Source organism: Rhinopithecus bieti, unplaced genomic scaffold (assembly GCF_001698545.2).
Source record: "Rhinopithecus bieti isolate Rb0 unplaced genomic scaffold, ASM169854v2 scaffold_7985, whole genome shotgun sequence".
Lineage (NCBI taxonomy): Eukaryota > Metazoa > Chordata > Mammalia > Primates > Cercopithecidae > Rhinopithecus > Rhinopithecus bieti.
Window position 1 is genome coordinate 1,826,527 of NW_016805762.1, and position 17,082 is coordinate 1,843,608.

Consider the following 17,082-nt stretch of genomic DNA (forward strand, 5'->3'; position numbering starts at 1 on the left):
TTTTTGAGATGGAGTCTCGCTCTGTCACCCAGGCTGGAGTGCAGTGGTGCGATCCTGGCTCACTGCAAGTTCTGCCGCCTCCTGGGTTCAAGCCATTCTCCTGCCTCAGCCTCCCTAGAAGCTGGGACTACAGGCGCCCGCCACCACACCCGGCTAATTTTTTTGTATTTTTAGTAGAGATGGGGTTTCACCGTATTCACCAGGATGGTCTTGATCTCCTGACCTCGTGATCTGCCCGCCTCGGCCTCCCAAAGTGCTGGGATTACAGGCTTGAGCCACTGCTCCTGGCCTATAGAGATGATTTATACAGGAGAATGTGCATAGGTTATATGCAGATACCGCACCATTTTATATCAGGTACTTGAGCATCCTGGGATTTGAGTATCTGCGTGGGTCCTAGAACCAATCTCCCTCAGGTACTGAGGGACTACTATACCTTGTTCTTGAATGAGATGATTCGACATTATAAGTAGATGTTCCCCTAGATTCATCTGTAAATTTAATACATTTCCAACCAGCATGCTAACAGATTTTTTTTTTAATGAAATGGAAAAAATACGTAGGAAAATCTGGGGGGAAAAAAAGACAGTAGGGTGACTCACATTAATGTTTATTTAAAATATATTATAAAGCTTTTGTAATTAAAATGGAATGGTACAGTTGCAGACCAGTAGAAAAGAATAAAGTCAGCCTCGTGCAGTGGCTCACGCCTGTAATCCCAACACTCTGGGAGTCCGAGGCAGGCACATCACTTGAGCTCTGGAGTTCAAGACCAGCCTGGCAACATGGTGAAACCCCGTCTCTACAAAAAACTAGCTGGGCAGGATCGATTGATCCCAGAAGGTAGAGTCTGCAATGAGCTTATGATGCTCTGGCCGGGGAACAAAGCAAGACTCTGTCTCAAAAAGAAAAGAAGAAAGTCCACAATATCTGATGGAAATGAAGAAGCCTGTATAGCCTGCTTGTTAAGGGCCTAAGCTCTGGAGTCATACTGGGTTTGAACTGCTTCTCTCCTTGTCATTAGTTCTGGGACCTTAAGTTAACTTGCCAAGCTTCCTCTTCTCCAGCTGTTTGGGGGTGAAAATAAAATTTGTATCATAAGGTTCTGGAGCTACCAAGTGAGGTGGTGCACAGTGCACCACCATGTTCCATGGTAAATATTGGATAAATGCTAGTTATAAATGGCAGCAGTAGAGTAATAAAGGTAGCTTGTCCAATTAGTTGAGAAAAGGTAGATAGTTGATAATTATTGTTTGGAAGAATTCAAAGATTTTAAACAAGTTAAACCATAAAAGTACTATATGAAAGCAAGGCAGAGTAGGGAAGGCCTTTGTAAATATATCACAAGATCCAGAAGCCACATACAGGAAAAGATTGATAGATTTGATGACATGAAATTTAAAACTTTTGTATTACCAGAATATGCCATTTAAGAGATCTACAGATAAAATGAATTTGGGAGAAATTTTTTTTTTTTTTGAGACAGAAGTCTGGCTCTGTCTCCCAGGCTGGAGTGCAGTGGTGCAATCTTGGCTCACTGCAAGCTCCACCTCCCAGGCTCATGCCGTTCTCCTGTCTCAGCCTCCCGAGTAGCTGGGACTACAGGCACCTGCCACCATACCCGGCTAATTTTTTTTTGTATTTTTAGTAGAGGCAGGGTTTCACCGTGTTAGCCAGGATGGTCTCCATCTCCTGAGCTCGTGATCCACGCCTTGGCCTCCCAAAGTGCTAGGATTACAGGCATGAGCCACCGTACCTGGCCGAAAAACATTAATCTCATATATGAGAGCTAGTCTCCTTAGTATCTTACAAAGCAGTGAGAGAAAGAGATGTGCTACTGAGTAGTAAAATGATCAAAGGCAAAGAGTACATACAGTCTTTTATTTATATAAAGTCAAAGAACCAGCAAAATTAAGTCAAAAATTGACTGCCATGTGGCATGGCAGTTGATTGGAAAAGAGCATGAGTAAACTTTCTGGAGTGAGAAATGTTCTGTATCTTGGGGTGGTTACAGGGGCGTATACAATTATCAAAGCTTGTTAATCTGAACACGTAAGATCTCTGCATTTTGTTGAGTGCTAATTATACTTCAATTTTAAAATTCGTAAAAGTACTCCAGGACATCAACAAATTTAAATTTGGGGATACACACAGTGGCTCATGCCTGTAATCCCGATACTTTGGGAGGCTGAGGCAGGAGGGTTCCTTGAGCCCAAGAGTTTGAGACCAGGTCTGGGCAACATAGTGAGACACCTGTCTCTACAAAAAAAAATTTTTTAATTTTAAGAAATTTGCTGGGCCCCTGGCACACGCCTGTAGTACCGGCTGTTAGGGAGACTGAGGCAAGAAGATGACTTGAGCCCAGGAGGTCAGGGTTGCAGTGAGCTGTGATCTTGCCACTGCACTCCAGCGGGGGTGACAGAATGAGACCCTGTCTCCAAAAAAAAAGACAAGGAAGTGTAAGTTAAAATAAGATGCTACTTTTTAATACCTATTGTCATTATAAACAATGAATTTAGTAATATCCAGTGGTAGAAGAGGAGTTAGAGAAATGAGTGACTAAATTGGCATGAACTTTTAAAATGGATTTTAGATAAATTTATCTGTTGACTCTAAATTCCATGTCCAGTGCTTTTTCCCGGTGATAGATTCTCACAAACAAAGATAAGTGTTCAGAGATGTTCACTGTATCTTACCTAAAACAACTTATACTGCTACAAAAAGAATGTAAATTAAATTGCAAATCATTTTTGTATGATGTGCAGCCATTAAGAGGGATGAAGTTGATAGAGCTGTATGAACTATTATGGAAAATTTTCCTATGTAAAGAAAAACACATTACATAAATGATTAAGATTCTGTTTAGGTAATAATAATGTATGCATAGAAAGTTCCTTAAGGAATATTTAAGAAATGTTGAACACTGATTTTGAACTTTTTCTTCCTTCATTTCTTTTCTTCTTTTAGGAAAATGTCTGATGAATTTTCGGTAAGTTGATGAGTTTATCTGTGCTAAGTTTTTCATCTCTTAAGAAAAACAACGTAGTCCTAACTGGCCTTCATAAATCTTTTCACTTAAAAGAGATGCTTTAACCAGGCGCGATGGTGTGCACCTGTAGTCCTAGCTACTTGGGAGGATCCCTTGACCCCACGATTTCCAGGCTGCAGTGAGCCATGATCGTGCCATTGCACTCCTGCCTGGGCAACAGAGTGAGACTCTGTTTATAAATAAATAAAAGAGATGCTTTTTGTGATTCTTGGCTTTGGGAGTAGGAGAGGGATTTTGATAGGTGATTTGCCTTGGTTTACTGAGATAATAGCATGTTTGGAAATGTTTCCTATATTTCTTTATGAATCCTTAAATGAAAATTTAAGATGTGACTTCTATTCTCTTTTACCCTGGTAGTATTAATAGCCAACATTTATTGGAAATTATTATATACCAGGCACTCTGTTAAGTGTACTACATGAACTATCATATTTAAGCCTCAAGTTAACCCTAAAATAGTTTTTGAAACTGAAGAAGCTCTATCTCAGAGTATGTAGCTCCTTTGAGGTTAAGCCAGGATTCAAATCCATACCTTGACTGTTAGTTCTATCTTCTTAATTACTGTACTTTGTTATATTAATACAGCAGAGAAATGAAGCACAATATGATTAGTTGTATTTAGAAAACAAGCTTCTCTGAAGAACTTGCACTGTAAAGTTGATATTCAAAGTAACACCTCAAGTTTTATGTTAAATCGAGTATATTTTAAATAACTAGCTTAGCTTTTGAAGATGTTCTTGAGGTTTATAATCCCTGGCCCTGTAGGTTACTGTTCTTTGTGGGTTTATAATGGTGTTTGGTATAACTTTTCTCTCAATAAGATAGTCAGATGTTATCTGTTTTGTATTCCAGTTGGCAGATGCACTACCTGAACACTCCCCTGCCAAAACCTCTGCTGTGAGCAATACAAAACCTGGCCAACCTCCTCAAGGCTGGCCAGGCTCCAGCCCTTGGAATAATCCGAGTGCTCCACCTTCGGTGCCATCTGGACTCCCACCAAGTGCAACACCCTCCACTGTGCCTTTTGGACCAGCACCAACAGGAATGTATCCCTCCGTGCCTCCCACCGGACCACCTCCAGGACCCCCAGCACCCTTTCCTCCTTCTGGACCATCATGCCCCCCACCCGGTGGTCCTTATCCCAGCCCCAACAGTGGCCAGGCCCTGGCCCCAACAGGCCATATCCTAAACCAAATATGCCTTTCCAGAGCTACCCCAGACCATATGGTGCACCCAACAGATCCAGGCTGCAGCCTGGTCCTTTAGGTCCATGGGGATCCAATGTCTTGCTGGACCTTGGGCGCCAGGAATGGGAGGGCAGTATCCTACCCCTAATATGCCATATCCATCTCCAGGGCCATATCCGCCCCCTCCTCCCCAAGCCCCTGGGGCAGCACCACCCTGTTCCATGGGGCACCCGTTCCACCAGGAGCCTGGGACCACCAAGCACCATAATCCTGGCTGCCCCTAACAGGATCGTATCCCACACCCAGGACTCTATCCTACTCCCAGTAATCCTTTCCAAGTGCCTTCAGGACCTTCTGGTGCTCCACCGATGCCTGGTGGCCCCCATGTGAGTGTTCAATTTGTTATTTAAAGTGTACTAATTGTACATAGCACAACTGAAAGATTGTTTCTCCCCAGTTTTGGATGGAAGGTTAAGAAGGCTTTTAAGTTTTTAAAAGAGGGTGTGTGTATATTAAATGAGTAAATTTCAAACCTTCAGGTAAAGCATTTAAAAGGATGAAAGCAGTATTTTAAGTATTCCTTGTGCTAAAAGAAAATTTTCCAAAGATCCCCAAAAACTTTGTAATGTAGTAAGCAGCGTCCCTCAATAGCATCCTTTAGTTAAACTCTGAGATTCGTTGGGCTTTTTGTTTTATTATTACTGTTTCTCAGTATTGTTTCATCGCATCACACCAAAGTACAGTTCAGTAAAAGCAGTCTCTGTCTAGCCTGATAGAGGTAGATTTTTAGAGAATCCAAGCCAGTGAGTAGGTAATGTTGCCCATCTTTCAAGCAGTTCTCAAGCTTAAGATTATACCCCTATTCTTTATTGTCAGTTACATGTAATGCTTTATGCTTTACTGTTAGACAAGCCAGAGTGGGGTTAACATCTTAGTTGAGGAGCCTGCCTTGGTCATATAACCGAATGGAAAAGTACCCCATTTCCCCTGTAAGGTAAGCCAAGCGAGTATCCAAACGCAGAAGAAAGATTTTCCTTAGGAAAAAAAAGTCTGTTAACTCTTTTTTTTTTTTTTTTTTTTTTTTTGAGACCGTCTTGCTCTGTCATCCAGGCAGGATTGCAGTGCAGTGGTGCAGTCTCTTGGTTCGCTGCAATATCTACCTCCCAGGTTCAAGCAATTCTCCTGAGTAGCTGGGATTACAGGCATGCGCCACCACACTGCCTCATTTTTTAATTTTTAGTAGAGATGGAGTTTCACCATGTTGGCCAGGCTGGTCTTGAACTCCTGACCTCAAGTGATCCGCCCACTTCAGCCTCCCAAAGTGCTGGGATTACAGGCCTGAGCCACCGTGCATGGCCAGGAAAAAAAAAATCTGTTAACTCTTAATACACAAATAACTAGTCAGATCTCTGATTAGATTAGTCAAACATCCACTCCAGCTATAAAGGAAAAGAGATCTTTAAAGTATCCCCAAAACTTCCTCCTTGCATTAGTGTAATTTCTTGCTATATATATTATCTAAAAATATTTGTTTTGCAAAGTGTACACCAGAGTAAGTGATGTGACTCACTGTTTGGATTTATTAAGCAATAAATTTACTTTAAGCCACAGTAAGGAGTTAATAAACTCCATTTGCAAAATCTAGAAGTTGACTTTTTCTTTTTTCTATTGCAGTCTTACCATTAAGTTAACAATGGACGAAGAGATGACGCTTTGCTTTTTGAAGTACATATATATGCACATGAATGCATATATAAAAATTGCTGGTTTCACTATTAGAGGGCATTCATGAAAGAACAACTCTTGCACCTCTCAGAGAAGATAACTGCCTCTTGTACTTGGATGTGTAGTACATCATATGTATACAATCAGATAAAAGCATAGAAGTAAATCATTCAGATGTGATTTTTATTTGGTTTTCATGGAAAGTTAAAGTGATAAAGTATATTGAATAGCTCTGACAGAATTTGTTTAAATTATGAAACTACACACTTAAAAATCTAAGATGTGGATTATTGTTAGAATCTGCAATTTCATTGGCAAATTATTTCAAGTATTTTTCTATAATCACTTTCCCCTTCTAAATAAATAAACTTTGAGAATAACCCATCATAATCCAAACAAATAATGCCTCAACATTTTGAGCTACTCTGTCGGACAAATAAACCTGTTCCTCTTGAGGTTATATTTTGGATATACATTTTTAAACTGTCAGTAATTATTGTCAGATGTGGAGTTCAGTAACCAGCCAGTGTTCATTTTTATCCTTGAGCTTTCAGTAAAACTTCCTGGTTTTATTTTAGTCATTGGGTCATACAGCACTAAAGTCTGCTATTTATGGAAACTAACTTTTTTGTTTTTAATCCAGGCCAACATATATGTAAATTAAATTTTTAGATAATTGATTATCTCTTTGTACTACTTGAGATTTGATTATGAGATGTGCATATTGCTTTGTGAAGAGCTTGAGGAAGGAAATAATTCTCTCCTTTGTTTTGAACCTCAAACTAGATAAACCCTAGGCATTGCTTAATTGCAACAGGTAATTTTCATTTCCACAAAAACCTGAGGCAGCTCTTCTGCCCAGAGCTTTCCCTGTAGCCACCCCCACCCCACTTGCCCTTGGTTCTTTAGAAGGAACACATCCCTTGATTCCTCCCTGATGTGGTAAACTGGCACACTCTAGGGGTCTAAAACATAAAACAGTTGTGTTTAGAGAACCTTAAGTCATGCAGACATGACTGTTCTCTTTGTACAAGTGTGAATCAAAATATGTATCTGTTTTTCAGAGTCTGGTTAAGCTATGTCATTGTCTGCTGCATAGTTTCCTGAGTCTATTTGTAAAGTGCTTATGGCTAACAGTTCAGTTATGTATTTGTTGACAGGTAAATAAGTGGAGTTGAGTGCCATCTTTGAAAAAATTACCCTCTAGCTCTAACACTGAAAATAATAATAAATTGTAGATCTCTGCAACTAAGTTTAAAGCAGTGTGACTGTGTTGCTTAAATATTATTGTTTATAACCACCAAAAAAAGTCCTAGTAGTTTTTTGGCACCTTATGTTTAAATCAGATTCTTAGATTTAGGGTAGAGCTGACCGTGTTATTTATTAGATAACATTTTGAATGTATCCATTGGATTTCTAAAATGTATTGTGAATTTCTCAGACAAACAGGATTTATGCTGGAGCTCTGTTTTTTGCTTAGAAATAAAATATTTAGTAGTTTATTTCTGCTCTAATTAAAATGTCAAGAATGCCAAATGCTGCCAGTTCTTTGGTTTGATAGCTACCTCCTTTTAAGAAAGCAAAATGGTTACCTTTCAGAGGAACATTCAGTGTTTAATCCTCCCTTATGTTAACTAGATGATAGATGAAAGCTTTTAGAAATTAGAAAGTAGAAACTAATTTGTTAAGATATTTTCGGACTGCGGAATGTTGTTAGGTTTTTCTTTCACTTCTCTGCAAGGACAGGTGTTAGCTATCTACAATACTATTGGACTCTGTTGTCAAAGTAGCCCCCAATCTACAAGGCAGGTAGCCTTGGCTTGAATTATCAATATCAAAATGTCAGTTAACCATGTAGGGATAAAGTAATGTAAAAAGTGAGATGACTGCAAAGATCTCTCTCCTTACAGTTATTTTGGCTGTCCTACATTGGGATAAGCTGACAAATTAGCAGTATTTAGTTTAACACTAGAGCAAATACAATTTGACTAGGAAGAAGAGATAGCAGGTTTGGGAATCTATAATTATGAAGTCCATTGATTTTGAGAGAAAATCCGTTGCTAAAGGATTCGAAGGGCCATGAACACAATTTGGGATTACTACTCCCAATAAGTATAATAATTTTGCTAGTGACCCATACTGCCCAGTGTGCCCTAAATCATACTGCCATTGTACTCCCTTTGTTTTCAAGGACTTTACAACTGGTATTTTAGGGAGATTTTTTTTTTTTTTTTAATGTAAGAATGGAGATAAAAGGGATAATATAATTTGCTTTTATATTTGTTACTTTTGTAAAGCATCTTTTCTTCGATTCTTGTTGGCATTCTGGGCCAAAAAGTATTTCAGGTTGGTTCAGTGTGGAGTTAAGAAAAGCAGGAGTTTTAGTGGAGAAATGGGGAACAGCATCGAGAAAGGCTTTTTTCCTTTTTGCTTTTTTTTTTTTTTTTTTTTTTTTGAAAGAGTCTTGCCCTGTCACCCAGGCTGGAGTGCAATGGCATGATCTCGGCTCGCTGCAACCTCTGCCTCCCGGGTTCAAACGATTCTCCTGCCTCAGCTTCCCAGGTAGCTGGGATTACAGGCGCCTGCCACCATGCCCATTTTTGTATTTTTAGTAGAGATGGGGGTTTCACCATGTTGGCCAGGCTGGTCTCAAACTCCTGACCTTGTGATCCACCTGCCTCGGCCTCCCAAAGTGCTGAGATTACAGGCATGAGCCACCGCGCGACCTTTTTTTCCTTTTTAAAATGGAATAATGTTGCTTTCAAAACAAGACATGCTAGGCTGAAATTGGTTTATGGAAAAGACTGCTTGTTATATTTGGTCTTAGGCGAGGAATACAGATTATAGAATATGCTGACATTTGAGCTTCAGAGGAAGAATTTTCAAATAAATCTAATGAAAGTAGTTGAGATATGTTCAGGAATACTGTTTCTGGAGTTGGAATCTTAAGTTTTGAAATGTTGAAACCAAAAAGACAAAAATTAAAACATAGACGTTAGGTCCTCATTCACACCCAGTTCTCAAGAATCAAGTGGAGCACTTCAAATACCTTGGCTTGTCTGTCCCATCCTGCCGCCTTCTCATCTTTTCATGCTTTTGAAGACACCATTTACAGCTCTGACTCAGCCCTATTTTGTATAAAGTAATATATTGATTATTCAGAAATAGACAATACATTTTTTAATTACCCAAGGACTGACTGCTTTGTCCATTTTACTGTTGGTTATCTTCAGTAGAGAATAGTAATAGGGCAGAGAAGAAAAGTATATATTTTGCCTCCGTCAGTCCCACCACCACAATGGACTATTGGGATATTTTCTAAAAAACCAATCAATTTGCTCATGATCTATTACCTCACAAATAATTAGTGCCACCTATGGTACTCAAATGCCCAGCTTTTGAAACTTTGTGTAGATGACAAAAGCTCTACTCAGAGTTTTTAAGACTGCCTAGTTTGAGTATCAGTCAATTGCCTACACCTCTAAACAATAAGTGCCAATGTCTCAATTTTCTCACCCTGAATGATAGAACCCTTTATCAAATGCCAGGGTTAGAAAGCCTGGAAATAAAACTTAAGCACAGACCTTCAGGTTTTTGAAAAGCATAAGCCTAAATTCAGATAAATCACACTGGTATATTGTACTATGCGTAGAAAGTTGTAGGTGGCGTTCAGGGAAGACTTTGATTTTAATAAAGCAGTATTTAGTATTGAAGACAAACACTTTATTTTCAGAATTCTGCCAAGTAAAACAAAAACTGCCAGTAAAATAATCAGTATTTTGTAAATGCCAGGCAAGCTTCTGGCTATCGAAAACATCTGAGTCATTTATTCAGTAGACAATATTATCCTTGATCCAGGTTTTTTGCCAGCTATAAGGGAATCCCTGTCCTTGAGAGGCTTATAGTCTATAAGTAACATTATAGGCCGGGCGCGGTGGCTCAAGCCTGTAATCCCAGCACTTTGGGAGGCCGAGACGGGCGGATCACGAGGTCAGGAGATCGAGACCATCCTGGCTAATATGGTGAAACCCCGTCTCTACTAAAAAATACAAAAAAAACTAGCCGGGCGACGAGGCGGGCGCCTGTAGTCCCAGCTACTCGGGAGGCTGAGGCAGGAGAATGGCGTGAACCCGGGAGGCGGAGCTTGCAGTGAGCTGAGATCCAGCCACTGCACTCCAGCCTGGGCGGCAGACCAAGACTCCGTCTCAAAAATAAATAAATAAAATAAAATATAAAAACATTACAGAATTCGTTAGCACAGGCATTCATTATTAATTTTACCTAGATAAATGTTAAGATTGCTACTGGTGGAAACTGTAACCAGCCTTTGGGCATTTTAAAGGGCGACATGTGGCATACCTTTTTTTTTTTTTTTTTTTTTTTTTAAAATTTAATGTTTTTCAAAATTGTAGTGTTGATCAGCGCAACAATTCAAGTGTGCAAAGTAACAGGATAGTTTGCCTCTTCACTTTACCCCTGGATAAAGGCACTTGAACTGCCTGTCACTGATTAGCAGATACTGACTTGTTGCCATTAAGTAAACTTCTGTGTGCTCTATGAAAGTTTTTTGTAATTTTCTTGAAATTGTGATTTTTTCACTGACAGTAATGACAACTTTAATGTATGTAATTGTCTATGCATTTTAAGTTAAACTGCCTAAAATGTGATTTGAGACATATACATTTGTTTGTATTATAAATTGTAAGCAATCAGTTTGAGATACTAGGTTTTATCACTTGCTGCTGTATTTGTAAACAAAGACAAATGTTGCTTTAAGAAGTAATTATAATTAGGAATAGGCTATGGATGTGATACTTGATATTTTTTAAGATAAACTTGTTTGCTTTTGTGTATTATACCTGGAAACTTTTTTTAAAAAATGTATTTTCATGGTTTCACAGATTTTTCATGTTATTTTATTCTTTAGGCCCAATTCTGGGCTTCTCTGAGCAAGTCCAGAGCCTAATTAACTGCAAATTTGTTGTCAAAAAGGAAGAGAAAAGGGCCTGAGATACCTCTTTGCATGTCACCCGCATTCACTAAGGATGTCTGGAAACCACCCTTCCTCCGCAAACCCTCTCAGCAACATGGTGTCCGTTGTGGTGATTTTCTCTTCTTTCAAGGCTAGGCTACTCTTTGTAACCAGATTATCTGTATATGTGATAATATGAAGTCAGGCAACTTTCTCTGTCTGTCCCTACTCCCCTCACTCCCCCACTTTCTGTTATGAAAGATAGTTGTACTTTTATCATTAACTGCTACGCATTTAGTGAGGTTCACATTATTAAACCTGGTGGAGTTCACCATTTTCCCACAGGAGGTTTTGCTGGCATTCCTTGGAACTCCCAATTTCAGTAGGGCAGTGAATGAATGAATACTTTGCAGTACTACTTTTGGAAGGAATTTCTGCTTTTTGCCTTGTAATCGGACAAAATGCAGCTGTAAAGTTTTAAATTGTTTTTGATGTGTTATTCAATATCCCATGAAAGTATTCACCTAAAATGGAGTTATGAAATGGATGGTGATATAATAAGACCATTCTGGAGCAGGGGCAGTTTCTTTTTTTCCTGTTGTGAGATGACATGGCTCTGACAAACATGCTATCGTGGGTTACCTGACCCAGGCAAGTCCTTTTTTTTTTTTTTTTATCACCGTATTAATACTCTTAGCAGCAATCCTTTTGCAACCGATCTCTAAAGCGAAATAGAATTCTAAATATTAGCTCACTTATTTTAAATAAGGCATGCAATAGAATTCTAGTGCCAGAAGAGGATTTGGGTCATCTCATAGAGCTTATTCCTGTGGCTTTTGTTTATTTTTGAGACAGTCTCACTCTGTCACCCAGACTGGAGTGCAGTGGTACAATCTCTCGGCTCACTGCAACCTCTGCCTCCTGGGTTCAAGAGATTCTCCTGCCTCGGCCTCCTGACTGGTTGGAATTAACAGCTGTGCGCCACCAGTCCTAGCTAGTTTTTGTATTTTTACTAGGGATGGGGTTTTGCCATGTTGGCCAGACTGGTCTCAAAACTCCTGACCTCAGGTGATCCACCTGCTTCAGCCTCCCAAAGTGTTGGGATTACAGACTTGAGCCACCATCCCTGGCCCTCCTGTGGCACTTAAACTTTTTTCTCTCATTTGGGAAAATTGATTTTCCCAGAGCTGAGGAGAGGATCAAGTAAGTAGAGCTTATAGCGCTTAGTCTCTCCTTGCTTTCCCTAGAGTAGTTCCACTCTGCACTTTATGTATTTTCTGTACCGATAAGTTGTTTCAGTACAGGGAGAGATTTGCTGCTTTTTTTTTTTTTTTTTTTTTGAGGCGGAGTCTCGCTCTGTCGTCCGGACTGTAGTGCAGTGGCCAGATCTCAGCTCACTGCAAGCTCCGCCTCCCGGGTTTACGCCATTCTCCTGCCTCAGCCTCCCCAGTAGCTGGGACTACAGGCGCCCGCCACCTCGCCCGGCTCGTTTTTTTTTTTTTTGTATTTTTTAATAGAGACGGGGTTTCACCGTGTTAGCCAGGATGGTCTCGATCTCCTGACCTCGTGATCCGCCCGTCTCGGCCTCCCAAAGTGCTGGGATTACAGGCTTGAGCCACCGCGCCCGGCAGAGATTTGCTGCTTTTAAGTTTCAAAAAAACTGCCATTATAAATGACCATGTCTCCTACTTGAAGTTTATTTAGATCATAGTCAAAGGTTCCCAAGTATAATAGAATCAGGTCATCTGGGATTCTAAGCCATACTTAGTTTTACATAAGAAAAGAGGAAATAGAACCTTTTAAGTTTTACTCTGATTATGTTTTATGTCAGAGCTTCTCATTTTATTTAATGGTTATTTAGTCTAGCTTTCCTTAAAGATACGTGATTTAAAAGCCTCTCTAGAGATAAGGAAACCAAGTTTAAAAGAGATATGCAGTGACTCATGCCTGTGTAAACCCAACACTTTGAAAGGCCAGGGCAGGAGGATCATTTGAAGCCAGAAGTTTGAGACCAGCCTGGACGACATAGCAAGACCCCATCTCCACAAGCCAAAATTGAAGGATTAGCCAGGTGCGGTGGCGTGTGCCTCTAGTCCCAGCTACTCAGGAGGCCAAGGTGGCAGGATCACTTGAGCCCCGGAGTTAGAGCTACACTGCACTCCAGCCTGGACGACAGAGCAAGACCCTGTCTCTTAAAGAAAAAAGAGGTTAAGTTCCCAGAGTCATACCACATAAATAATGAACCAGCTCTTCTGTTATCAAGGCTTCGAGTTTATCCACTAGGTTGTATTTTTTTTTGTTCAGGCATCTAGTACTGCAGTTCTCCTTGCAAAACTATATCTGGACAATCAAATATATCTAAATTGAATGTTATGTAGCAGACCTCTCACACATCATGTAGTGAGTTTCATTGGATATTCAGTTAAAAAAAAGAAAAAAGCTAATGGTTATGTTTGAAATGCATTGTTTTGTGAATAATCGCAGTTCTTAAAACGCTAACCTAGAACTTGAGTTGTGTTTTCATAAAGGCAAATGTTCAAAGGTGTAGCAGTTAAGGACTGGGTTTAAAATGTGAATGTGAGAATTAAGAAAAGGTAGTAGATGATCAAACCACATTGGAGACATGGGTATCCAGCTACCTTGCGGTGGTACACACTAGGCCAAGGCTGTCAGAGCAGCTGAGACAGAAGAGGTCTCTTAGCAGTGGATGGGCAGCCAAGATGTACAGGAACTGCACAGAGTGTGGAAGAGTCAGAGTGAGGTTCTGCCAAGCACAGCGTGACAGTTCTTTTTTTAAACGTGCCAATGCAGGACATGCTAAGTTAAAATATCTTAACTGTTGCTTAGTTACTGCAACGCACAAAAACCCCAAGTACTAAGCTTAATGAATCACCTGCATCCTTTCTTGAATGCTCAAATCTACAAAAAGACCAAACTGCATGACTAATGATTAGAACTCTTACTTGGGCTTTTTATAGAAGTGGGATGAAGAGGACTTGTGCTAACTAGGAAAAGCAGCTTCCCAACATAAGATTTCTCGTCTGAAAGGTGTTAGTAAGTCTCCACCTCCGATGCATCTGTGATCAGATTCTAAAGGGCAGCCCTTCATGGTTCAGCAAGCAACACAATTGCTGGGGATTCACAGGGCAGAGTTTGTATTTTATTTTCACTTTTCTTTTAAATCAGTGTTGGGTTGTGAATTTATTTTTTAGAGTTTTTATTTTGAGCTTTGAGCTCAGCTCTGGTGTGTGATTTAGGGCAATTGATTAGCTTCCTGTGCTCACTTCCCTTAGCTATAAACATAATAATAATGCTCAAAGTACCATGAGGGAAAAAACATTCTTCATTCCTGCTAGTCAGAGATCCACTGGGTATGTTAGCATACCCCAAACAATGCACATCTAATATAATATCTCTATATGAATATTCCTTTTTTAAAAATCAGATTATCACCCAGGCGTGATGGCTCATGCCTATAATCCCAGCTACTTGGGAGGCTGAGGCAGGAGGATCACATGAGCTCAAGAAGCAGAGGTAGCAGTGAGCCATGATGGCACCACACCTGAGTGACAGAGTAAGACCCTGTCTCAAAAAAATAAAAATTAGATGATCAACTTTAAGGATTAAATGTTACACAACGTGATTAGTGTTATGCGTGTCCGTGTGAAGAGACCACACCAAACAGGCTTTGTGTGAGCCATAGGCTGTTTATTTCACCTGGGTGCAGGCGGGCTGAGTCCGAAAAGAGTCAGTGAAGGGAGACGGGTGGGGCCGTTTTACAGGGTTTGGGTAGGTAAAGGAAAATTACAGTCAAAGGGGGTTGTTCTCTGGCGGGCAGGGGTGGGGAGGTCACAAGGTGCCCAGTGGGGGAGCTTTTGAGCCAGGAAGAGCCAGGAAAAGGAATTTCACAAGGTAATGTCAACAGTTAAAGCAGGAACAGGCCATTTTCACTTCTTTTGTGGTGGAATGTCATCAGTTAAGGCAGGAACCGACCATCTGGATGTGTACCTGCAGGTCGCAGGGAATATAATGGCTTGGCTTTGGCTCAGAGGCCTAACGATTAGCTCTTACTTCACATGGCGGGGGGAGCAGGGAGCATACAATGTGATCCTAATATTTATCAACCACCAACCTTGTGCTCTAAGCAAGTGGTTATATATCCCCATTGGATATATGACCTGGAATCATTCTGGTTTCTGTTTGCCAGGTATAATTTTTTTTTTTTTTTTTTTGCGGGTTATTTTTTTTTTTTTTTTTTTTTTTTTTTTTTTTTTTTTTTTTTTCGAGATGGAGTTTTGCTTTTGTCCCCCAGGCTGAAGTGCAGTAGCGTGATCTCGGCTCACTGCGACCTCCACCTCCTAGGTTCAAGTGATTCTCCTGCCTCAGCCTCCCAAGTAGCTGGGATGACAAGTGCCCGCCACCACACCCAGCTGATTTTTATATTTTTAGTAGAGATGGGGTTTCACCATGTTGGCCAGGCTGGTCTCGAACTCCTGACCTCAGGTGATCCACCCACCTTGGCCTCCCAAAGTGCTGGGATTACAGGTGTGAGCCACCACACCTGGCCTCCAGGTATAATTATTAAAGCACCTTCTTTGCATCCACAAAAGTGTCCTGGTGTTTGTGATAAGTTGCATGGTTGTCCTAAATACAATAACAACAAAAAAAGAGTACCAGTGAAGATTTTGTTCATTTCCTCAGAGAAAAAACTTGTGCTAAAAAACGTGTTTTACCACAGAAGTTACCCCTTCATTCACATACAGTCAGCCGCTTGTATCTGTGGGTTCTGCATCTGGGGATTCAACCAACCTCAGGTGGAAAATATTCCAAAGAAAAACAACAAATAATACAAAATGAAAAATACAGTATAACAACTATGTACTAGCATTTACATTGTATTAGGTATTCTAAGTAATCTAGATATGATTTGAAGTATAAGGGAGGATGTGCGTAGTTTACAGGCAAATACTACACCATTTAATATCAGCAACCTGAGCATCTGTGGATTTTGGTATCCGAGGAGGGTCCTGGAACCAATCCCCTGTGGATACTGAGAGATGACTATATTATTTAGGGTGCTGCTCATACTGCATCTTATAAAGGTGAAGAACCATATCCAAGTCACTGAATTGTAGCTACATTATCTTCAGTAAGTCCCAATGACAAGAAGCAAGCACGTTTCAGTTCTGGAACAGGAAGTCATGTCTTCTAAGATAGAGGAGCTAGATAAGGAAAGAGGGTTGGAACAGGGCTTTCTACTTTTCTGGGCATCTCTCCAAAGGTTTCTACCACATAGCCACAATTATGTCTTTTTCCTTCCCAAGTCAGAAAACAATTTCCCTTAAAGCCCCAAGTTTTTTGCCCAACTTAATCCCCTTACAAACTGAGTAGTACCAAAAATTATGTCCATTTTATTTTATTTTAGAGATGGGTTCTTGCTATGTTTCCCAGGCTGGTCTTGAACTCCTGGCCTCAAGCAATCCTCCTGCCTCGGCCTCCCAAAGTTCTGGGATTACAGGCATGAGCCACTGTGCCTGGCTTATGTCCAATTTTGGAGGATCTCTGGCTGCTGCATACCAGTATTACCAAATATGTAATAGAATTAAATTACATTTCATTTCCTCCAACCTGGGAGTGACATACACGTTTCGTTTCTAATTCACAGTAAAGAGGGACTAGGGGACAGTGAAATTATTATTTCATATGGTACTTGAATGGCAGGGAAATAGCAAAAACTTGTTAAATCATTTCAGAAATATCTAGTGGCTGATATTTGGTCAACAAGTGGTTGATATTTGTCAACTTTTTGATGCTTGAGGTGCATTTTTGAATACTAGAACTTGTGGTTCTCCTGTAAGGATTAAATGCTTCAGGCGTCACCACGCTAGTATTCATCAGGGTGTTTGAGGAGAGCATCTGCTGCCATGGCCAGGTTCTCTCACATAGTTACACAGCAAAGTTCCTACGTGTTGCAGGAAACAATCTGTCTGTGGCCCTGGCTTCATGTCACAGTCACCTCTTCACTCCTGCCGTTTGCATCTGCTCTTCCCCATCTGCAGCACTGGTCATTTTAACATTCTGGCAGTCACTGCCACAGAAGTACATGTCCCCAGTTTGTGGCAAAATTTTGCACATCGACACTTTAATGA

The 17,082-nt window shown here is 40.4% G+C and overlaps 1 protein-coding gene across 1 annotated transcript in view; it reads left to right on the forward strand.

The window, feature by feature from the left end:
• Positions 1-7,497, forward strand: part of MAPK1IP1L (mitogen-activated protein kinase 1 interacting protein 1 like) — a 15,179-nt gene extending 7,682 nt beyond the window's left edge. Inside the window, 8 exon segments of the mRNA XM_017873673.1 lie at positions 2,968-2,989; positions 3,902-4,204; positions 4,207-4,329; positions 4,332-4,448; positions 4,450-4,467; positions 4,469-4,537; positions 4,539-4,622; positions 5,911-7,497. Coding sequence (XP_017729162.1) covers positions 2,972-2,989; positions 3,902-4,204; positions 4,207-4,329; positions 4,332-4,448; positions 4,450-4,467; positions 4,469-4,537; positions 4,539-4,622; positions 5,911-5,922 — 744 coding nt within the window. The 5' untranslated portion in view covers positions 2,968-2,971 and the 3' untranslated portion in view covers positions 5,923-7,497.
• Positions 7,498-17,082: the final 9,585 nt, after the last annotated feature.